The sequence below is a fragment of the Ambystoma mexicanum genome, chromosome 1p (assembly GCF_040938575.1).
Source record: "Ambystoma mexicanum isolate Mex_15411 chromosome 1p, UKY_AmexF1_1, whole genome shotgun sequence".
Classification (NCBI taxonomy): Eukaryota; Metazoa; Chordata; class Amphibia; order Caudata; family Ambystomatidae; genus Ambystoma; species Ambystoma mexicanum.
The window spans coordinates 811,277,517-811,301,548 of NC_090921.1; the positions used below are offsets into that span (position 1 = coordinate 811,277,517).

The 24,032-nt window shown below is 45.6% G+C and overlaps 1 protein-coding gene across 1 annotated transcript in view; it reads right to left on the reverse strand.

The window, feature by feature from the left end:
• Positions 1 to 21,797, reverse strand: part of VPS45 (vacuolar protein sorting 45 homolog) — a 527,429-nt gene extending 505,632 nt beyond the window's left edge. Inside the window, exon 1 of the mRNA XM_069652302.1 lies at positions 21,587 to 21,797. Coding sequence (XP_069508403.1) covers positions 21,587 to 21,679 — 93 coding nt within the window. The 5' untranslated portion in view covers positions 21,680 to 21,797. The remainder of the gene's footprint in view (positions 1 to 21,586) is intronic.
• Between the last annotated feature and the right edge of the window lie 2,235 nt (positions 21,798 to 24,032).

Sequence of the window (24,032 nt, forward strand, 5' to 3'; positions counted from 1 at the left end):
TCCACTTGTCATTGGCCACTTCCTCCTCTTCCCCTTGATTGGGGGAATGAAATGAAGTGTCATCATGATGAGGTCTGTTTATGGTACAGAGAACCCACCCCTGTCAAATTACACACAATCTATATTTTGACCCAAAAGACATATTTGCACAGGTACACATTTGTTTAAAATTACATGCACCCATCACATATCACAGGAGGTATACCCTGTCCAAATCTGCTCTTCCTAGGAGCTTGCATTCAGAAATGGCAACATATTTCACTTTTTGGTCAAGTTACCAATATCAGATTCTTATTCAAATTTACCCAAATGTGTGCAAGGCATGCAGGCATTAATTGATGAAGTATCAGACTTTTCACATGCAGACATTTTAAGTAATACCCTCTTAACTGCTAGTTTGCCCCCAGATCATGCCACTGGTTCTAAAAACCTCTTAAAATGTGGGCAGAAAAATCACAAGAATTATGGTATCATTTAAATAATCATGACAAGTCCATACTATGAGGTATTCATCTTTTTCTAAAACCATATTCTCGCTCCAAAGGGGTGTGGTTTCCCCCAGCACAAGGTTGAATTTCTGGTTTTTCCAGTTCTGCCAAGCCAGCTTGCTCTCACAGGCAGTGCTCCTCCCCTTTTCTTCCAGGAGGAAGCCACTTTTATGGCCCCCATGATAAACCATCTGCCTGGGCCCTGGAACGCCCATTGTTCAAGAGGAAGCCATTTATGGCCACTTCAATACACCCTCTGCCTGGGTCCTATGTTTAGTCTCTAGCAGTCCCTTGATAATCCAATCAGAGAAGTGTCATATCCCTTTTGGTGGGAACAGCAAAAGGCAGGTAGGCCTGGGAACACAGCTGTTGTGCAAGTCAACTCCTGTCGGGGGTAGCTGGTGGGCAGAATTCAGTTCCTTAAGCCAGGCCCCAGCTAATGTCACTTTTAGTTACCCAGTTTTCTGCATTCAAATAAAACTAACCATTTTACATATGCAGCTAGAATGCGGATTCTAAGTTTAAAACTATGACATTTAAACAAATGCAACCTATGTGACACTCAAAAGTAGGTCACTCATTTCTTTTAAACATTTAGGTTTTTAGTGTCTTTCAGTCCAAATTTACTTAAACTGCTGAAATCCACAGCTTAGCCAGTCTTGTATAAACCTTCAAGTCACTTCAGAATATAACTGTCATGATCTCTGCTTCCAAAAGGTCAGGGTTTTCCCAACTCCCTTGGAAGCAGATCCATAACCCAGGTTCCGAGTGCCAACCTGTCCCAATTGGGACCTTTTGGACCCAGTCCTGGCGCCAGTGGCACCAGGCTCATAAATATGCCCAGTCCCAGTGCTGGAAGCGCCGGGCTCATAATGCTTGGGTGGACTTACCTGCAGCAGACCATGCTGCTTACTTGCCTGCCAGTTGAGCCTCTGATCCTCTTCTGTTTGGAACTACTTTTCCTGTTGGGTGGGGCAGGAGCCACTCCCTAGATTCAGAACACTGGAACTCTTCTGGAAAGCAGGAACTCTTTTCTTACCTAGGCGTGGCTGTGGAAGGAGACACCTAAGCACTACAGGAGGCTATTTAAACCACACCCGATGGATGAATCTTGCTTTGCGTTATTCTGCATCCTCTGCAGCAGAACGCTCATCGTGTCTTCTGCATCTGATCCTGGGCCTAAGGAAAAAGGCTTACCATCCTGAATCCAGTCTTCAGCAACACCTATAAAGACAAGAAAGAACAGGTTAGCATTACGGTCTTCAGTGACAGCTCTTCACTTACCTGGTCCATCGGCTGTCACTAACGCCTCGCGCTGCATTCCGGCATCTGAAAGACAAAGGCTTACCTACTCTTCGTGCGCTCCGGAGGTCTTCACACTGCATTCTGGCATCTGAAAGACAAAAGCTTACCAACTCTTCGCACGCTCCGGAGGCCTTCGGCGCTGCATCCCGCATCTGAAAGACAAAACAAGGTGCGTTTAAAGACATTGGGGAACTTTAATACTCACGTGCCATTACTCCTTTCCACATCTAACCCAGTGGGTATTCCGGCACCCTGCAGCCGCTCCGAAATTGTACCTGCAAAATAAAAAGACAGTTAGAGCGCATCGTGAAGCAGGCAACAAGCGCTTACTTACGTGCTTCCAGACGCTTCTATTCATCACACGGGCTCCATCTTCAACTCACTTCAGCCTGTCATCCGCCATCGCCGGAACCCTGCAAAACAAGAAACATCATTACTAAAGACTTTAAAGACATTAGAATTACTCGAAACTTACCGTTCGTGCAGTAAACGACGGACAGCAGTCCTCTGAAGTCAAGAGGCCTGCTCCCCTTATCCAGTGAAGAAACTGGTTACAGCACCCTGCCCCGAGGCAGATGGAGAGCACGGCGTTCACTTACCTAAGACATCTTACCCTTCGAGTCAGACATACAGTGCACAGAGGTCCAGCCCAAAGAGCCAGCCGTGTGTTACACATCACCTTTGAAGATACGGTATACGCCCAGTCAAGACCGGCGCCTCTACGGGAATCAGGTGAGCGTTACAATAACTTTACATTGGATCCACCTCTCAGTAAGTCTTTCTTTGGCCTGCTTTGGGTTCATTTATTCAGTTTTACACGAAAAAGAAAAAAGTCTGGTGTTGTTTTAAAACGCCGGCTTTCTGATAGTGGTGAGTACTGGTAATGCACCCATTTTTGGGATTTAAGAAAATGAATTCCCCACAATTCTAGGTTGCTTTTGGCAATCAGCATTGCCATTCCCAATGGTTTCAGACTACTGTGTGGGTAGTCCAATGGTGGTTTTAGGCAGTGCCCTTCTGTGCCCATAACATCAGCAAAAATGAGTGGCAGCCTATTCTTCATGCATTTCCCTGTGCATTTTCTGGGAAGCTCTGGCCATCATGATGTTTTCCATGTCAGTACTGCACAGTTTTGAGGTAGGGCTCGGATGCATGGGTAAAAACATCCCACAAGCCCCCCTCTTGCGATGGCCATTCTGTTTCACTGATGGGACTCGCAAGACCTGGGATGTTTCCTCATCTTCTTCCAATAGATGGCACAGTTCAGCATCTTTTCCTCCATCCGGTCGGATCGATCGGTTCTCCTCGCCGGTCCTGATGGGAAGATTGGGCGGTACCCCGGGCCCCTTGCGTCTCTGCTCCCGGTCTCCGGATCGTCCTCCTTGGCCAGTCTCGAGGTTTTCTTTCTCCTAGGACGACAAAGGAAGAGCGGCAATACCTATTCATAGACATTTTTCCCCCACCATTGATATAGTGGGGTGGCATATAAATTTATAGTCAAAACATATGGACATGCACATTTCTTTTTGCATTCAAAAACGAAAACACCCACATTGAGAAACTCAGAATTTGATAGGCGATATGTAGGATATTTTAAGTTAGAACTGAATTAATCTGAGACAGTACCCTCTAGGATTCCAGAGGATTCCTCCAGTTGTTGCAGAGTGTGCCTGGGATGGCAACACTTCAACTGGTTAATGTGCACCCACTTGTCTTCCCCCTCTGCCAAACCGCCTTTGGGGATGCGGATCTTGTAGGCCACAGGGGAGATTTTGTCTATAATCTCAAAGGTTCCCTTCCATGTAGGCAAACATTTTCGCTGTTTGGCCTGGTTCTTTTGGAAATTGTATAGATAGACCCGGTCCCCCACCTGATATTCCTTCCTGGAAGTCTTCAGGTCATAGTGGGTCTTCATGCTATCAGCTGATCTTTCTAGATTCCGCTGAGCATAAGCAAAAGCATGTTGAAGGTGTTTCCTTAAATTCTCCACATACTCATGAGTTGTGGAGGCATTTATTAGTGTCTGCTCTTGGGTCCTGTAGAGCAAATGCTGAGGAAGCACCATCTTGCGCCCAGTCATCAACTCAAATGGTGACATTTTGGTTGCAGATGAAGGGGTAGATCTGATGGCCATTAGGACCAGAGGTAATCGGATATCCCAACTTGGCCCAGAATCTGCCACAAACTTCTTTAATATGCTCACAATGGTTCGGTTATATCTCTCAACTGCCCCAGAAGAAGCTGGCCGGTAAGCAATATGCAACTTCCTTTTGACCCCCAGTATCTCCCACATCTTTGTCATTACTTCACTGGTGAAGTGGCTACCCCTGTCTGACTCAATCCTTTGAGGTAGACCGAAACGGGAAAAGATGTGGTTAATCATCAGGGCAGCTGCAGTTTCTGCCTTGCAATTTGGGGCTGGGAGACATTCCACCCACTTGGTAAACAAGCATGTCACAGTCAACATGTACTTATTCCCCCTAGGAGAGCGAATCACTGGGCCTACAAAGTCGATTTGTAAATCTGACCATGTCAGTGTCATCTCCCTCTTTTGGAGTGGCGCACGGTGCGTGAGGGATGATGGTTGAAATTGTGCACACACAAGACACCCCTTCAAGTATTGGTCGAGGTCCTGCCCCATGTGTGGCCAGTATGCAACCTCTCTTAAGATTTCCAATGTTGTGTGAAACCCCCTATGACCGGCGGTGGCCGCATCATGGGCGTGACTTAACATCAGGCTTCAGAATGAGGTAGGAACCACCCACTGATCGTGGCCAGCTTTGGATTTCCTTACCAGCAAACCGTCTTGGATCCGGAACATTTTTGGACATTTCATCAATACCCTTAGGTCCTCTTTCCCAATGTAATCGGTATCCGTCAGGGGAAAGTTCTCAGGGTCCTCAAGGTGTTGGTAAAACTTACCAATAATTGGTTCCCCCTTCTGAGCGGTAATCAAATCAGCATCAGGGGTCTCCTTACTCCTTTGGGCAGTTGAAAGGTCGTTGTGAGCATTTGTCTGGGACCTAGTGATAGCAGTGACCTGGATTTCCCCCAACAGGGACTCAATCTCAATTAGATCCCCTTGGATGGCCCCGGTTATGGCCAGCTGATCAGCTAAGTCATTTCCAGTTTTGTCTGGTCCCTCTACTTTGGAATGACCCTTGATCTTTTTCCAATAGATGGTCATCTCATTCGAGGTGACCAGATCATCAATGTTTTGGATCAACTTCCCATGTTTCAAGGGTTTGTTGTTAGCACATAACGTGCCTCTGGTTTTCCAATTAGCCAGGTGCTCCACGAACCCGTTCCGTACATAATCCAAATCTGTGATTATGACCAGTTCGTGGAGTTGATGCTGGACAGCAGTGAGGATGGCCTGATGCACAGCCATCAATTCTGCCACCTGACTACTTCGGGGACCAATTTTGTATCCAGCGGAGGGTTCTGGGGACTCATTCAGCCATGCATTCCCTACGCCGGCCACCAGTTCTTTCTCCCCGTGGTTGTCAACATGGTACGAGCATCCATCCACATAGACAGTGGGCATTCCCTCACACTTGTCCTCTTCAAAGTCTTTGTGTGGGGAATTAAGGTATGCCTCCGTGTTGTCCTTGATTTTTAGACTTTCGTCCTCGAGACAGTTTTCTCTGGCACAATCATGCAAGTCAGCCAGACCTTGCGCGAGGGGACTCTTCTTGTTTTGGCCATATCGGACCTCCACAGGAAAGCCTTGCATTTACAGAATCCAGGAAGTAATTCGGGAATTACTCACATTTCCGGCCCGAATTCTATCACTTTGGACATATTGCAGAGGCTGGTGTGGAGTCTCCACTATGATGTGTTCCCCCTGGATAAACGGGCGGTAATTCTTCAATGCCCACACCGTTGCCAGGAGTGCCTTCTCACAATCGTTGAATTTTTCCTCCACAGAGGATAAAGTTTTGCTCGCATAGGAGATTACTTTATTGACCTTGTCATGCTTTTGGTATAGTACTGCTGTCAAGCACGTATTAGAGAACCCCGTCTCCAGGAAGAACTCCTTGTTTCTGACAGGGTAAGCTAGGCAAGGCGCTTGTGAGAGGCTTCTTTTGAGTTGTTTTACTGCCTCGGCTTGTTCTGGACCCCATTCCCACTTGACCCCCCCCTTCAGGAGATGAATCAGGGGTCTGGTGATCTCTGCGTAGCCCTCAATGAACTTTCTGCTGTAATTAGTCCAAGGAGGCTCCTTAGTTCCCGCAGAGTTGTGGGGTCTTTCAGTTTTTGGAGTGCTTCCACCTTCTTTTCCTGGGGACAGAGACCCTGAGGAGTAATCTCATGCCCCAAGAAATTAACACGGGTTCTACACCACTGTGCTTTCTGAAAGGAAAGTTTTGCTCCGGCGGCCCTCAACTGCGTCAGAACATAACGGATCTCCGCTATGTGTTCCTCCACAGATGAACTTTTGATGAGGACATCATCTACATAAGCCAGGTTACCCCTCGCACCCAGGTCGGGCATGGCCTTATGTAGGAAAATATTGAACTCATTACCGGAGTTAAGGTATCCGAAGGGAGTCCGGGTCCATGTGTACTGCTGGCCCCCAAAGGTAAAAGCCAGCTTGTATTGGTCCTCCCTACTGACAGGCACAGTCCAGTATCCATTGGTCAGGTCTATTGCAGTGAATACCTGTGACCCCTGGATCTGGGCCAGCCCTTGTCAATGTAGGGCAGAGGCCATCGGGAAGTATGGACCCGTTTGTTGAGCTCCCTAAGGTCAGCGCAGAGTCTCCACTGGCCGTTTGGCTTCAATATTCCCAGCACCGGATTATTGAAGGTGCTGTGGACTGGACGGATTATTCCCCGGGACTCAAGGTTCTTAATTATTTCAGTAAGGGACTCCATTGATGCGAGAGGCAAGCGATATTGCTTCACAAACACAGGAGTCATGCCAGGGTCCGTGGGGATTGTTGTTGTGTGGATGTCAGTGCGACCACAGTCATATGAGTCTACCGCAAAGAGATCTTGGAAATCCAAGAAAACTTGTTTCAACTTTTGCTTTTGTTCCAGAGTCACACAGGCATCAGCTAGGTTGACTCTCTCTTTCACCATCTGCCTGAAGCCTGGAAAGACTTCTGGCTTGGCTATCTCCGCGGCCTCCTCCAGCTGGGTGGAGAAGTCCCTGGTCAGAGTGCTGATTTGGACTGGAGGCTTCAGGTGGGAAAGGCAGCCCTCATGGACCTGGAAAATCACCTCATCCCTCCTGAAGTCACAAGTCACATCTTCCTTACCATGAGGGCAAGAAGTGTACACCAGGAAGTTCCCCCCATGCCGGGTAAAAATCCTGTCTGGTGTTGTATTGTCCTCACTGTCACTGTCAAAACAGTCCTTGGGGATTGGTCCTAACAGTTCATTACCTAAATTGATGGAAAAATGTCGGTCATCAACCGCCATTCCAATAATGGTACCTGGGGCTAGAGTAATACTCTTTAAGTCGCTGTTATCCACCTCTATTAGAATGGTGTCATGTTCTATGTTGACTAATGGTGTTGGGTTTACCCCCAACCCTTGCTGTTGGAGAGAAGCGTTTAGATGTATGTAAGCATCAGGGTTTTTCAAATGTTGTCCTCTTTTAGCTTTCACTTCCAGGGAGAATCGTCGGGTCCTTTCTGGGATGGTGACTTCCTCTTTGATCTGAATTTCAACTGCATAAGGTAGCAATTGAGCTGACCTAAATGCTTTTTCTGGATCATCAAAGCCCATGGGATTATCCGCTAATCGGGACCAAGCTTTGAAGTTTATTAAGTCCAAACTAATGGCAAAGCGATTGAGAATGTCACTGCCTAAGTAAAAGGCGGCAGGGACGTCTCGCACGACCCAACAATTGTGGACTATGCTCTTGTTGCCAATGGAGATTTTGAGCATTCACCTGCTTGGCAGGAGATGTTTGGAATTAGGTGCTTCCAGGTCCATTTCCCATTTGTCTATCAGTTTGAAGGTGGGAATGGCTGGATCTTTTGGGAGTTGGCGAAACATGGCTTCGCTGATGAAGCTCTTACCATTGTTCATGCACACTCGAGCGAGAACAGAGTCCTTCCCATCATTTAACTGAACAGGGATGAACAACTGCTCTCCAATTTGCTGAATATCAGCCAGGCTCTGAGCTGATTTCACATCTTTCTGGACTATAGGAGTGGGAGTTTCTGATTGTGGATTGGCAAAGAATTTCAGGGTGTTTCCTTCCAGTGTGGAATACCACCTTAAACTGGAAGGAAGGTTGATTTTCAGAAATAGAGAGGACCCTCCATCACCAGTCTGTTGTCCTACTGCTATTACTGTCACGTCTGGAATTTGGTTGTTCTGGAAGTGAAATTCTACTCAGTCAGATTTTTGTTCAACCATGTGGCAGGTGCCGTTTAAACTAACATGGTTGACACTCTGTTTTAATTTTATTGGTCGGCTAGTCTGGGTCCAGAGGACCTTGTTTACGCAATCTATTAAGGGTGACAACCTCATCAGGAGGTCATTCCCCAGTAAGCAAGGGGTGCCCTCTGGAGTCACAACTATGACCGGGTGTTTCAACTTGTGTCGCCCAATCTTAATGTCCAAATCTGCCGTCCCCTCGACGGGAATTTCATTCCCGTCAAAGTTCTGGAGTTGTCCAGGAAGTGAGGTGAGAGGAATTTGGTAATTCCCTCCCCTTCCTGCATTCAGTTCATCAAAGGCTCTTCTGGACAGAAGGGTAGCTTGCGATCCCTTGTCCACCAGTCCACCAGTGCCAAAATTGTACCCTGCCCCTGTACTTGTACCGGGGCATAGTATCTTCCCTCCTTCTCCTCAAGGGGGCACAGATAATGCACATTTTTGGACAACTGGTGGGCTAACTTTCTGGTTTTGGACATCGCTAGCGAAGAGATTTGGGCAGAATTCTGTGGAGAGCCTTGGGAATCTGAAAGAAAAAATTGGCAACTGGAGATCAGAGCCATTGTGGGTTCCCCTGGCTCCGGTTCCGGGCGGCCCCCCCCTTTTTGGAGGCAGTCACCAGGATGGGCTTGAACCAGGGGATTTTCTTGCTGTTGGTTCTGGGATGAGATGGTGGGCGGCGGTAGCTCAGTCTCCACATCTCCCCAGTCTGAATTTGCATCCCTAGGGACCCATTTTTCTTTGGGAGGAGTTCCCCCCTCTCTGAAGGAGAAGATCCTTTTCCCAGGATCCTCCGAGGATCCCTCTCCCTCAAATTGGAAGATCTGTACCTCCTCCTCAAACTGAGTCTGTTTGGGTCTTTTGTTTCTCCTACCCCCCCCCCTCTACTCCTTAGGAGGCAGACTTTCAGGGGCAAGAGATTTTGTTTCCGGTTCTTGGGTTTCCAGGGGCTGTTTACAAGTGAGGAAGGAAGCTTCCTCCAAGGCTTTACACTCCCCTTCCCTTTGTGCCTCCTCCTTGGGAACCGGTGAGTTATCGGGGTGCTGCCCCCGTCATTGTTCTGGAGCACCAGGTCCAGAGTTGGGTGCGTTCTGCGTCGGCATGCCGATCTGAGGGTTCTGCTGAGCCCTCAGTATGTGACCCAGATCCCGCGCCATGTTTTGAACCTGGCGCTCTAACTGGGAAACCCGCTCAGGCTGATACGGGGCCCTGTTTTCTCCCCTGGGCTGATCCCGGGAAGGGTAGCTATCCCTTCTTTGGTAGTACCCCTGGTTGGGAAGATTTGGATACCCCTCCACCCTTGGCCTCCCCTCTCCCGGATTCGGTTGTCTGGGCTCAGGGAATTGGGGAAAGAAGGGTGGAGGATTTTGGGGCTGGAAATTGGGTGGATACCTGGGGAAGAAGTTCTGCCCAGGGTTTGGCGAGTTTCTGCCCTCCTGTGAGAAGTTGGGAGGGAAGTTCTCTGGGTTAGGTGCTTGGCTGGATCCCCCCCTTGGGCTGGAGGAGTCCACACATAACCCAGGATGGGTCTGTTTCCCTTGTACCGGGGGCTTACATAATCAGGAGAGCGAGGGACCCCATTTGTTGGACTACCTCCTTGACTCCCTGTTTGTGACTGGCCCGAGGGCCATCTGGGCCAGCATTATTAGGTGCAGGTGGGTTTTTAGGCCCCCCCATCTCCAACTCTAAAACGGGGGTGACCTTTACCTCTGCCACCTTGGCAGCAGCAGGGGTGTTGTTGGCTTTGGGGTTTTTGGGCACATTATTTTTATTTTCTATTGGCTTCTGCACCTCATAGATCCGGGTCGCCTGTTCAATGACCCAGTCTAAAGATCTTTTCTCATGAAAATCCCTCACGAGCTGGGTCATTATGTATTTGGGCAAGGCATGGAAAAACGTATTAATAAATTCTCTGCTATCCGTGCGCACCCTTCTTGTGGTCTGTGCAAAAGCACGCTTTAACTCCTGCACAAACTCTTGTGGGGCCTGATCCTCCCCACATTGTAAATTGTAGGCTGCCTTGCGAGCCTCTTGAGGATTTCTATGAGTAGAAAAATGTTTCAAGATGGCCGCCTTATAGGCGGACCATGTTAAATGATTTTGGTCCTCCAGCCCCGCAAAGAAACTGGAGTATTCCGGGGAGAAGGTCCACTTTACATATTGAATACAGCTTTGGCTATCCTGCAAATGGAAAGTCTCCATCATTTGCTCAAACAACTCTAAGTGCTCCCAAACAGAATACTTGGCGTTCTTATGATAAGGCGTGATGACGCTCCTGATTGCCTTAATCTGCTTTAAGGGGTCCTTAAGCAAGGCCCTTTTTGTTTTATTGGCCCTTTTGGTCCAGGTAACCCTGGTCCATTCATCTTCTGACTCAGAGGCACTGCTCCCAGAGGTTCCCGTCTGTTCTTCCAGGTTTTCCCGGATTCTGCGAGCCTGGGAATGGCTGGCAGAATGTGGGGACCTGGTCTCCTGTGTCCTGTACCGCTCAGAGGAGTCTTCAGATCCCTCCTTGCTGCCAGGATTTGATGGGTACCCCCCCACTGACCTAACTGGGCAGAGGTTTTCAGGATGCCCTTAATGAGCCTACTCTCCTGGGGTTCCCCATCAAATTGCACTGTGCTTGGGTGCCCATACCCAGATGCCCGCCCCTCCATTCCTGGGTGGTACTGGCCTATGAGCCCCATGCTTCTGGCTGGATAGTAATCTGCCATCCCTGTGGCCCTGTGCTCATGTGCGCCAGGGGACATGGGGGTGGCAGAGTCCAGGGACTGAGAGAGATAAAGGCCTCTGGTACTAGGGCTCCTGGGGTTATGCTCAGGAGTTTCTCTTTCCCAGCGAACCTCATCTCTATCCGCCCCTGCTCCCTGTTGCAATGCAAGAGCCTGCGCCTTCAGTTCCTCAGTTAAGGCCTTACTAGACTCTATCAGTCTCTCCTGCATCGCTACCTGTTGTTGGAGCCTATCATTGTGCAGGCAGAGAGCCTCATTCTCTCTCTGCGTTTCCTGATTGGTCCTGGAGCACTGGGCCAGTCTTTGCTGCAGGAGGGTTACCTCCTGAGCTGTGTCCCTATTGGCCTGCTCCTTTCTTGCCAGAGCATCCTCCACCTTCCTGGTGTGCTCTAACAAGTTATGGTGTTCTTTTTGGAGGTCACCCAGTCCCTGGAGGGCCAGGTGATTTTCTTCCATTTTCCTTTTTAAGTGGCAGACTTCCTGGCCTAAGGTATCCCTTTCCTGACTAAGAGCCTGCATCTGTGCCGCCAGGTCGTCCCTTTGCCTTTGGAAGGCACCAGCTTTCTGGCGCTCCTGGTCAAACTCTGCCTGGGTATCCAGGTCTTTCAAAATCAGTTTATTGCTCTCTGCCTTCTCCCTATCTAGGTGGCTTTGCAGGGTGACTACCTGCTCAGCACATGCCCTATTGAAGTTTAACTGTTGCTCCAGCTTTTTCTGGCTCTGCAGTAGGGAGTCCAAACCTTCTTGGTACTCCTTCTGCAAGGCCAGAAATCTGGTATCCTGGTCAGCCTTTTCCTGTTGCAGGATGTCCATATCCCTCTTTATTTTAATGATGTGCGGTCTACTCTTATTTTCTGACTCCTGGCTCCCCTGCAGCCTCTGCTCAGAAGAGACCAGGTCAGATTGGACCTTCTCTAACGCCATCTGTCGCTTATTCGCCAGATCTTGGCTTTCAGTACATTCATCCTGCATGTCTCCCATATATAGGTACAGGTATGCCGCTATCCTAACCATCTTGTCTTGTTCATCCTTAGCTTTAGGAGCCATGTATAGTTCACTCAGGGCCACATGTAAGGGACCCTGATCTCTCCATTTATCTGACCCTGTTTCAGTGACCTGTTGCGTGATGGCCTGCAACCAGACCATGCGGTCCTCGTGAGTCCACTCACCTCTCACAAATAACTTATGTAAGAAGTGCTCTCTGGCTATTTTCAGGTCTACTAAGGTCGTCATTCTGGAATTTGAGTTCCTTCCTGACTTACAGAAGTTTGTATTTTATTTTTGCAAAACAGACCTTTTCCTTAGAGCGTTCCTTGGAGGAGTGCTTTACAGCGTAACACAGCGTGGTGATCCGACCGGATATGTGTATCTGGTCAGCTGGCACACTGTATTAATCTGCACAAGTGATAGATCTAACCCAAACGTCCCACTCAAGCCCCCAATTTGTATGAGGATTCAATTCAACATGACAGCTAAGTCAATGCCTAGTCTGGGATATTGAATGGAAACCCTTATTAATATATCTTTATGTCCAGTTCATGCGTTCTGGATGACTACCCCTATATAACACCCCTCTCTTGGAATCCCCTGACCCCACTGAGCCAAGAAGTAGTTCTGTTTTGCAAGTTTAAAGGTTTATTTGATAATTTAAACAATATATATATATATATATATCACACTTTATAATAAATTAATAATTGGATATCACACTTAATCTGAGCAGTAATCAATAATGGATAGTCCGGCACTAGCACACTTCTTTATAATCAATGATGAGTGGTTATAGGATGGATAAGATAGCAACACTGGTAAATAGGGACAGAAGAATAATGTGGTAGAGGATGCTTTATAGGGTTCAAGGAAATGCAAGGTTGAATGAATGAAATGCAGTATAGAAATACTCAATATGACTTCAACAAAACAATGTAATCACTTTTCTCTGGCAATCCCCTCCCCCCTTTATGCAATGCAAGGAAATGGAAGGAAAGCACACAGTTCTCAGAAATGCAATCAAATGTAATTCAGTTCACCCCAGCAAGCTTAGACTACAGAAGTTTGAAACACAGGCCCAAAATGCTTTTATATGTGATAGCAATATATTGGAAAATGTGCTAAAAAGCTTTTATATGTGCTGGCAATGAAGTGAAAAATATGCTAAAATGCTTTTAATTCCCTCTAGAGGTTCAGGGTGAGTGGTATCTAGTTAATATTAGTCCAGGCTCACTCTAGCAATGATTCAGGGATGGTTCTTAAGAGGCAAACGAAATTTAGTAGTTCAGGCAACAGCAGCTGTCTTTTTACAAGTAAAGAAATTGGGCCAAATCGACAATCGCGGCAAAATTCGCGAGTGCGTTTTTCGCGATTGCGGCAAAAGTGTATGGAATAGGAATTCAAAGTGACAAGTGACAGCTAGCAGCTACAAATGACAGGTGACAGCTTTTAGGCATTTCTACTTAGATTAAAATAGATGAATTATATTATTTTAACTAAGAGATTGGTTCTGCACAGTTCTGCTAGGTACTCACAATATATTTTTGAATTAGGCCTCGCCACGGATCTTGTCAGGTTTTGGGCTGGACTCCGGTCTGGTCTGGGTCTCTTCACAGTGATCTGGGTCAGCTCTCTGGTTCTGCTAACAGCGGTCTGGGTCAGCTCTGCTCTGCTGGTCTAGCCTCTCTGGATTCTGGAGATTGATGGATTTGAAGTCTGGATCTCTGGATGTTGTATGGTCCGGCAGCATGCTCCGCAGCAAATGGAATTGAATGTCCCTATCTGTCCTGACTGTCTGCTTTTATGTGTTTTGAAAATGGGTGGAAAGGCTAGCTTCCTAGGCCCTACCCCTCTCCACTTGTCATTGGCCACTTCCTCCTCTTCCCCTTGATTGGGGGAATGAAATGAAGTGTCATCATGATGAGGTCTGTTTATGGTACAGAGAACCCACCCCTGTCAAATTACACACAATCTATATTTTGACCCAAAAGACATATTTGCACAGGTACACATTTGTTTAAAATTACATGCACCCATCACATATCACAGGAGGTATACCCTGTCCAAATATGCTCTTCCTGGGAGCTTGCATTCAGAAATGGCAACATATTTCACTTTTTGGTCAAGTTACCAATATCAGATTCTTACTCAAATTTACCCAAATGTGTGCAAGGCATGCAGGCATTAATTGATGAAGTATCAGACTTTTCACATGCAGACATTTTAAGTAATACCCTCTTAACTGCTAGTTTGCCCCCAGATCATGCCACTGGCTCTAAAAACCTCTTAAAATGTGGGCAGAAAAATCACAAGAATTATGGTATCATTTAAATAATCATGACAAGTCCGTACTATGAGGTATTCATCTTTTTCTGAAACCATATTCTGGCTCCAAAGGGGTGTGGTTTCCCCCCAGCACAAGGTTGAATTTCTGGTTTTTCCAGTTCTGCCAAGCCAGCTTGCTCTCACAGGCAGTGCTCCTCCCCTTTTCTTCCAGGAGGAAGCCACTTTTACGGCCCCCATAATAAACCATCTGCCTGGGCCCTGGAAGGCCCATTGTTCAAGAGGAAGCCATTTATGGCCACTTCAATACACCCTCTGCCTGGGTCCTATGTTTAGTCTCTAGCAGTCCCTTGATAATCCAATCAGAGAAGTGTCATATCCCTTTTGGTGGGAACAGCAAAAGGCAGGTAGGCCTGGGAACACAGCTGTTGTGCAAGTCTCAACTCCTGTCGGGGGTAGCTGGTGGGCAGAATTCAGTTCCTTAAGCCAGGCCCCAGCTAATGTCACTTTTAGTTACCCAGTTTTCTGCATTCAAATAAAACTAACCATTTTACATATGCAGCTAGAATGCTGATTCTAAGTTTAAAACTATGACATTTAAACAATTGCAACCTATGTGACACTCAAAAGTAGGTCACTCATTTCTTTTAAACATTTAGGTTTTTACTGTCTTTCAGTCCAAATTTACTTAAACTGCTGAAATCCACAGCTCAGCCAGTCTTGTATAAACCTTCAAGTCACTTCAGAATATAACTTTACATTGGATCCACCTGTCAGTAAGTCTTTCTTTGGCCTGCTTTGGGTTCATTTATTCAGTTTTACACGAAAAAGAAAAAAGTCTGGTGTTGTTTTAAAACGCCGGCTTTCTGATAGTGGTGAGTACTGGTAATGCACCCATTTTTGGGATTTAAGAAAATGAATTCCCCACAATTCTAGGTTGCTTTTGGCAATCAGCATTGCCATTCCCAATGGTTTCAGACTACTGTGTGGGTAGTCCAATGGTGGTTTTAGGCAGTGCCCTTCTGTGCCCATAACATCAGCAAAAATGAGTGGCAGCCTATTCTTCATGCATTTCCCTGTGCATTTTCTGGGAAGCTCTGGCCATCATGATGTTTTCCATGTCAGTACTGCACAGTTTTGAGGTAGGGCTCGGATGCATGGGTAAAAACATCCCACAGAGAGGGCCCAAAGATACCACACAAAAAGTGTCCAGGAACACAAGGTTGAAGCAGATCCAACTATACGTAACCCACAGAGCATACACGACCCCTCAGAGGGTCGCTAGATTTAAAAACACAGGAACACAAGCCAGCCCTAAATGTGGGGAGGTGAATGCTGGGCTGGTGCACATGTTCTGGGCATGCCCGGAGATTGGGAAATTTTGGGGCAAAATCACCCAACGATTAGCCGAGAAAGGAATCCAGCTAGACGTGGAATCAGTGTGGGCATGTATGGTAGGGGGCTTCACGAGACCTTGCAACCTGAGCCTTGTAAGCAAACTCAAGGATCTAGCCTACATACTGGCCAAGCGTAGAATTGCCATGGGGTGGAAGGCGAGCCACAGGCCCAGAATAGAGGTGTGGTGGCAGGACCTCCTGAAATGGGCAGAGGCGGAAACAGCGTTATGGTATGAGGCGACCAATAGGGGGGGAGGAAACGGAAACTCTGATGGCTTGAAGACACTTAATAGCTACACTGTATGTGGTCTACACAGGATTGGCCAAATGAACAGAACTCCTCTAGAGATACAAAGGGTAGTGAACCTCTGGAGTACACCACAGTGCAAGGTGTGGGAGAGTAGGCTCGAGTTGGGGGAGGGTTAAGGGAGAGCAGTGGTTAACTTGCAGTATTGTGTCAAACGCCTGATAAATATGACAAACTGTTGGATTGTTTTTGTGTGTTGATTGTTGTTAATACAAATAATAAAAACATTTACAAAAAAAAAGAAAATGTATGAAGCAAGGTACTGCAAGTTAGGATAAAACACAAACACATTTATACTTTTATTTTAGGGCGGTAAATAGCCCTCAGTACCTATATAGGAACCGTTTTATTCATTATGTTAGATTCTTAAAAATGCAGACGACCTGTGGCAGTGAATGAGAAATGAAAATCAGCATGCATTAAGATTAGCTACAGTTGAGTTTGGTTGCAGTTTAGTATACTTTTTAGAGCCAACGTTTAAAAAAAATATAAATGTTCATTATATTTTAAGAGATTCCTAGTGGAAATTACAGCTGAATTGTTTTTTGGCGTGACTATAGGATTTTAATTATATTTATATGAAATTGGTATTGTTTAGCATTACATTTGATGATTGTGTCAAAAGGTTTTCTGTTTAGCTACAACACATCCTAATGATATTTTTTTTTATTTGTTTATGGTTAATAAACATTTTTACAAGATAACATACATTTACATCTAGTTATTTGTTAAAATTCTTCATAAAACCAAAAATAAAAATCATTAAACATTACATTCTATGATACAACTATTGTCATTCTTTGACTTTCCTACAATATTTTACATTTCACAAGGGCCGTTTCTAATTATCAAAGCATTACAAGAAGTGGATACGATGTATTTACACAGGCCAAAAAAATATGTTTTAAACCATAGGAACTGGCATTACTAAGTATCAAGTACTATTACATCAAGGAAATACGATACATAGTATTCATATTTTTCCTTATGAGCAACATAAGATACATGTTTTAGAGAATTTCCTCCAAGTAAAACACATTTATACAGTTAACGACAGAGAGTCCTCAATGAGCCTTAGCAGACCTACCAACCCAAAAGTTAAAGGATTATGGTTCCCTACCATCAGCCTTTCCCACAAAAATTATAAGCACTCATCGAAGTCTGGATTAACAAATCTTAACAATAGTTTTGTGCAAGGTGTTCTGAATTGAGGACATCCTAATACCAGGTGGTTCTGAGCAAATAGCAAATAGAAATTTCACCTGTCGCAAGCCTGTCAATGAGTTTTCCCAGTACTCGCAACGCTCGCGTGTGTGAAATTGATTAAGCTTGAAACGTATAAAATACATGCGTGTCTGCATGCAAGGAAACATAGTTAAATATAAACAACACAGCAATCTTCTGTGCGTAAATTTAGCGTACTCAGCTGTTCTATTGTAGTTAGCTAATCCCTCTCACAATTTCTTCTTTACAAAAGCTGGTCGGTAACATAGGTCATCGTTAGTAACAGAAAGAGCCGCTAATGTCATCTGCATCCGTCTTTGAAATTTGTTGAGAGATTCAACACTTTTTGATTCCATTATCTCCTGCAGATCTTTATAGACTGAATTATTAGGGCGGTTCAACATTTTTGCGTAATTCGTCAAAGATCGCCATACATGAGAGCGAAATTAGGCCGAATTCGTGGCGAATAAAGAAGTTTGGGATGAAAAGAGCTAAGTGCAAAGCACTTTTAATTAAGGACCCCTGTATGGTTTCTAGTACATGGCTTAGATCGATCAGACACATGTCTAAGCTATAAATTAATACACCATGGACTTTCATTATTAGAAAGTCGTGCTGGGGAGTTAGGGAGAAATCAACAGTATTTGGCAAAAATTAGCTTTAACTGGCAAGCCAGAGGACGCCTTTTCTGGTGGAGTCTGTCTTTCCACAATTTAGCAGAGGAGTTTGAGCTTAGATAATAGCCTAAGTATACTATTTCTGGCATCTGGCGGATTGCCTCACCTCCGATTTTCCATTTATAAGTCTTCAATTTCTTTCCTGCGTTAAATACTAGCGTACTCGTTTTGGATGCAAAACGGGTTAGGCTGTGAGCATAGGCATATGTCTCGAACATGTGAAGTTTGGCTTGTAATCCAGCTTGAGTCGAATCTAATAGTATAATATCATCGGCGAATGCTAGCCAGTACATTCGCAACGCTCCCATCCTCACTGGGTTTATACCCATGCTTTGCCATTGCTTCTCTAGGTCGCATAAGTACAAATTAAAAAGTGTTGCAGCTAAGTTACACCCTTGTTTCAGGCCTATGTGTGTTTTTATAGGCTTAGTTGTTACACCCTCTTTGGTAATCCTAACTTTATATGCTGTAGAATAGGCGATCCAAAAGATCAAGAGCCCCGGGATGCCAGTGTCTGCCATTTTCTTCCAAAGCAGGTCTCTCACTACAGTAGCGAAGGCTGAGGACAGCAGCGTTTAGCGTTGTACCCATCTCCCTCCTAAAACATATTTGGAATCTAGACAAAATATTGTGCTGTGCTATGAATTTGTGTAGGTCATGTAGGACTAGGATTGCAAGTATTTTTGCGATACGATAATATCAATTAAAGAGATGGGACGGTAATTGTTAGGATCTTTAAGGTCCCCTTTCTTATAACTGGGTATAATTATTGATGTACCCCACTTTTCTGGGATACATTTAAAACAGTGGTGTAAAACAGGAGACTTTTTTTAGACGCACATTAATTTGCATTATGGGACTTGTAGTTTTCCATACAGGGTGTGGAAACTCAAGTTTAGATATTTGTTTGGCTTCATGTTTTCATAAGGATTTACATACTATCGGTTTGCTTTGCTATGCAATTTATGTATTTCTTAATTAACTCTATAAGATAATATTGTTGTAGCCCTTGAACGCCGAAACTTAAATATTTGCATCAAGTAGCACCCAGATGAGATGTGGTAAAGTTCCCCAATTGCAGATTGGGTTAAAATCCTAGCTTCCCTGCCTATCCAAAGTGTGTGCTCCTGTGCAAATATTTTATTCTCGCTGTGACTTAACTGCAAAAATTGGCATCCTTAGAAGTGGTTAAGTTCACACTATTCAACAAAAAAAGACTTTGTTGCGATGGGGTATATTTAATGATTTTAGGAACAAAATGGTGTCCCTATGTGCTTTCCTGCCAACGTCACATGGGCCATCACATAGCCACATTACATTGTTGTTGCATTGGCCCTCTCTCAGTCCCACTCACTTGATTTTATAGGCAGATGTAGAGTCTCGTCGGTCATTTGGTGCACCAGAGATTCTAGTGTATCATCAGACTGCAGCAGAAGCAACATTATTTACCTCCTCTGTGCTGCCAATCAGCACGTTTTTTGGGGCGCCCAGAGTACTGCCCCACAGGAGAACGAGTGAAACTCTTTGCTCTGCGGTTACTGTGTTTTGTATAGTACTCATTTTCACAGTTTCTTGGAGCTTCATGATCTAAAGAGGTGGGGTAAGGACTGTAATAAAAGTGAAGCAGGACTTCAGTCCCCCAAAACAAAGCACTGCTCGGGCTTTTTTGTACCCCACAAAAAGCCCCTACAGGATTTACTCAGCACGCACAGGATACACACACTAGATTGATTACCCAAAAACAAACTATGAAAGGAATGCGTACATGGAAACACGAAATCATCTCACTCAAGCAGGACAGCCAATGCTGATGGACACAGATGTGAAAAGATATAGCTTGCTGTAGTGTGGAAGTTTAAGATATTTTGTAAAATGTCATAACACTGTTTAATGTGAGCACCAAGTTGCTAATGTACATTTTAGTGTGTTTTTCTTTGGTGTATGTCAGAGTGGTTCTGAAGGAGTGTGGGGAGCTGTGTTGGTGTATCTCTGGCGGGGTAGTGAAATGTTTAGAACATTTAGTGCAAATACGTAACTTCGGATGTGAACGTTCCATTGTAACCTGTGTTGTTTGGGTTCTGGAGTTGTGTGGCGAGATGTGTCATTAGTTAGGATGTGAGGTAGAATAGTTTTGGGGTGATCATTGTTACCTACCTTGCCCAACAGACCACTCAATAACAACTGAGAACCACCTTTTTAGTTTGCTAAGGTGTCACCTAAAAGCCAGGAAATGCTGGTAAACTATGTGTACACGAGGGCATATGATGTCAGTGCTTAGAAAATGCCTAACACCTATACAAAAGTCAAAGCTGTTGGCTTTGACAATGCGTGTTCACTTTGGATACATCACAGTTGGTAGTATTTGTTTATATCCATGCAAAAGATTCCTTCTCCAGCTCTTATGCCTTGCTATGCCATAGTATGTGATGTTAGCCTAAGTGATGCTACATCAGGTGACTGCCATAGCATAGCACAAATTCAGGGCTCAAAGTTTCTAGTCAGCTGCCCAGGAACGGCCTTCTGACTGCCCACTGACACGTCCAATACATTCCAACCTTAGCGCCTTTCAGTTTTACATTGGATTATGGTACAATGCAGGTGGACGCGCACATCTCCTCTTACTCTTCTTTCCGCTCTTCCTTAAAATCCCACCTACTTCACCTTCCCCCCTGACTGCTCTTACTACTTCCTCCCTGCACCCCCCAACCCAGATTCTTAATCTAATGTACTCAGCAAATTGTTCAACATACTGTTCTCGTTGGTTTGACTCGTGACTTGTTCATATTGCTTCTATTGTATCTTTGATGTTCTTATGTGAAGCGCTTTGGATTAAAGCGCTTTATAAAATTTAATAAAATACAAATACATGATCTATCAAGTGATAGAGCCAACCACGCACCACATCAGAATCACAGCATTTTCAGCCTGGCATGTAAAATTACACATGTGCATTTTGCCTGCAAAGCCTATTTTGTTTTTGGCCAATATCACTGCCCAAAGGTGATTTAAATTGCACAAGTTTCTGCCAATTTGACACTAGATGCCAGAAACATCCCTTGGGCAAGGGGGGGGGGGGGCCAATACAAGTAAGCTTGCTCCACCCACACATCAAGTCTTTGAAGGTAGCTCCTCCCACACCATTTGAAGCCTTAGCACCTCCCACTAGCCCCCGACATTTCTGTCTAGCTACTCCCCCGGAGGGCTACCTTGTACTATGTGGTGATGATGCAGGGCTGTGTGTTCCCTGGGCTGGCATCAGTTAAGTGCTCTATGTGTACTATGGGCTGCTGACTGTGCAGGGTTTAGTGCTAACCATAAGCTGTCGAACTGTATGTGTACAAGGTGGACTGAGGACGGTGAAATGCTCTGGTGGTTTAGTGCTTGGGTTGTGCAGTAGAGCTATGTGCATACTATTGGCTGTGTGTGGGGGGAGGGGTGGGGGTATGCAGGACTTGGCATCAGGTGCAGGGCTGAGAGCTATCGCTGGGGATAGTGCAGGGCTGTGTACGTACCATCAGCTGGTGCAAAGCTCCACCTTGGGCAGTGGATGGTGCACGGCTGTAGCATGGGCAGTGTTCAAATCATGTGCTGTGGTGGTACATTCGATCCTCTGAGTGTACTATGGAGGAGCAGGGTGCAGGTCTACGTGCACCGCGGGCTGAAGGGCTCCGCACGTACAATGGAATGACACAAGTACAGGACTTTGTGTATACAATTGATAGGGATGGTGTTTTGTCCTGTTTAACACTGTACGGGTAAGGTTGAGGGTGGGCATGCTTTCTCACCGTCTCCTTGTCCATGAGCAGCACCTTCATGCCTGGCCCACTCTCCTCTATCATCTTGGACACATATTGCTTTACCGCCAACACTACGTTCATGATCGCTGATGGCAGTGGCACTGCAAACGTATTCTTCTGCTGCAACTGCACACCGCTTCCGACTCTGTCTGCCTATGCCAATCTACAGCTTCTTTTCCTGCTTCGACTTGAGGATTGTGGGAAATGTAGTTTTGTGTCTTCAATGAGCACATCCCAGTATCGACACAGACGAAGGACTTTTTTTTAACAACTAGTCATTCAAAATAAATACATAGGATCTAGTGAAACATATATAGATTTCTGTTAACGAGCGTAATGCACAAACACATATTTGTATTTACATATCTTACTTAGCGATAATCTTCATTACTGGCATTCTTCTTCGTCTCAGTACTTACTCATGAAGGCAGGGCGGGCAAAAGATACTAGGGAAAAGGGCCCATCAAAATGTTGTGTGGGCCGAAAGTGCCTCAGTTGGAAAAAACTGTATAGGGTAACATAAATGCAATGATCTGGTGGTTTTCTAATTCAAATAGTAAATACGTTTTCATACTTGCCAACATTCTGTGACCAAAAAGATGTAGGATTTTTCAAGTTTCAAAAATAATAATTCGCATAACAATGATATCACAAGAAAAAACAAAACATACATTGTTAGCACAATTGAAGCATTCTAAAATACACAACCCATCAAACAGCATAACATGGAAAGATGTTCAAATATTAAAAATGTATAATTCTGAACGGTAGGTTAACACCAAATTCAATTACCTAACTTCACAGAAGGTAATCACACAGAGCTGGTAAGCAACATTTGCCACTGTTCTGTAGCAGCAGTCTGTGCAATTCATATGTATTCCTGCAGTGCAAGTTGAACACTGAATGGCATGGAGACTAATACCTCCATCAGTCTGATAGGCAGATGCTGTGTGATGGCGTTACACTCTACCACTTGTCTTCACTGGTGGTTCACCTAAGGTTTGTACCGGCAAGAGTGCAGGACAGAGTCATTTAGCTGTCAGGTCAATGGCTTGGTCTGAGCCCAATCAAAGTAATCACCTACAAGACCACTGTACAGACAGACAAATTACTGTGTTGCATGCTTTGTCCTGCAGCCTGCCTTAGAGTCACATACATTACCTGCCACTGTAAAAAGCAGTAGGATCTGTCACCCAAATCTGTTGGCGGTAGGACTGCTTAAAAAGCAATAGCCTACTGCCTAAATCTGTATGATTGGCAAGTATGCGCTTTTTGGGGCAGTTTCAGTTGGTGCAGTTTTTTTAATCTCAGGAGCACATATCTGATCATACAATCATATAAAATACGAATGGAAAGAATGATTTCAGTGCAACATAGGTAAAAGACTTATGTTGGGGAGGCAGCTTAACATAGCTCTCAACTCACCCGCTTTTGGCGGGTGTCACCCACCTTCAAAGCAGAGAAAACACCCACCAAGTCCCTCATACGCCCATTCACTTCAATGGGCCTCTCATCCGCCAAAAAGAAAATCGGGTGTTTCCACCCGCCTAGGTGACAAAAAAGGTTGGGAGCTATGGCTTAATGGTGCACACATCGTTGTGTTCCTCCCTGCCAGTGCAGTCAGCGTAGGGAGAGATGATCAGGGCCTGTGTCAGGGGCCCTACAGAGGAGCCAACAAAGGACGCGACACGTTTGCTCTGGCTCGTGCCCAGAACTGCCTGCCTTCGGCAGGGCGGGCCCTTTATTAAATATGCACCTCACGTCGCCACGCATGCGGGACGTGAGGCGTATGTAACATTCCTCCTTTATTCCAACCAAACACACCAACACATGAATACAGAACCACATCAAACAACATCACCAACTTTCCTGTGCAAATCTAGTCCGGCACAGTTCTGCACTCTCCACCTTGTAATTTCACCACTCATAGTCTCTTAGCCTCTCTGAAGCCTTCGGGGCTGCCCTTAGGTCATACCGGCTGGGATTTTGCCGGGGAGCTGTCTCAGGGCCAGGTGCCCCCTCTGGTCCTTCTGGTTGCTCCTCTGGCTCTCCACTCGGGGTCGCTTCTCCCTCGCTCCGGTGACTCAAAACATCTGGTGGCATCTCTGCCTCAGCCTGGGACTGTCTGTGTCCATCAGTCCACATTTGCTGGGGCACCCTCATGAACCACAAAGCATTCCCGGCACTCGTCTGTTGCCCTCTTGCCACTGTCACCATCGTTCCTTCCGTTCGGGTCACTGTCCACGGTAGGCAGTCATACCGTGTTTCAAGCTTGGACTTTGTGGGGTTTCGCAGCACCAATACGTGGTTGCTGACCTTGTGTCCCGACCTTCTTGCATGCCTCCGGATGCTCATGTGTTTGTTTGCTGCCACTCTCCTTCGTTGAGTGCGGTTGCTATCGAAGGTGTCTACTCCTCTGCTTGGGTGGTATGGT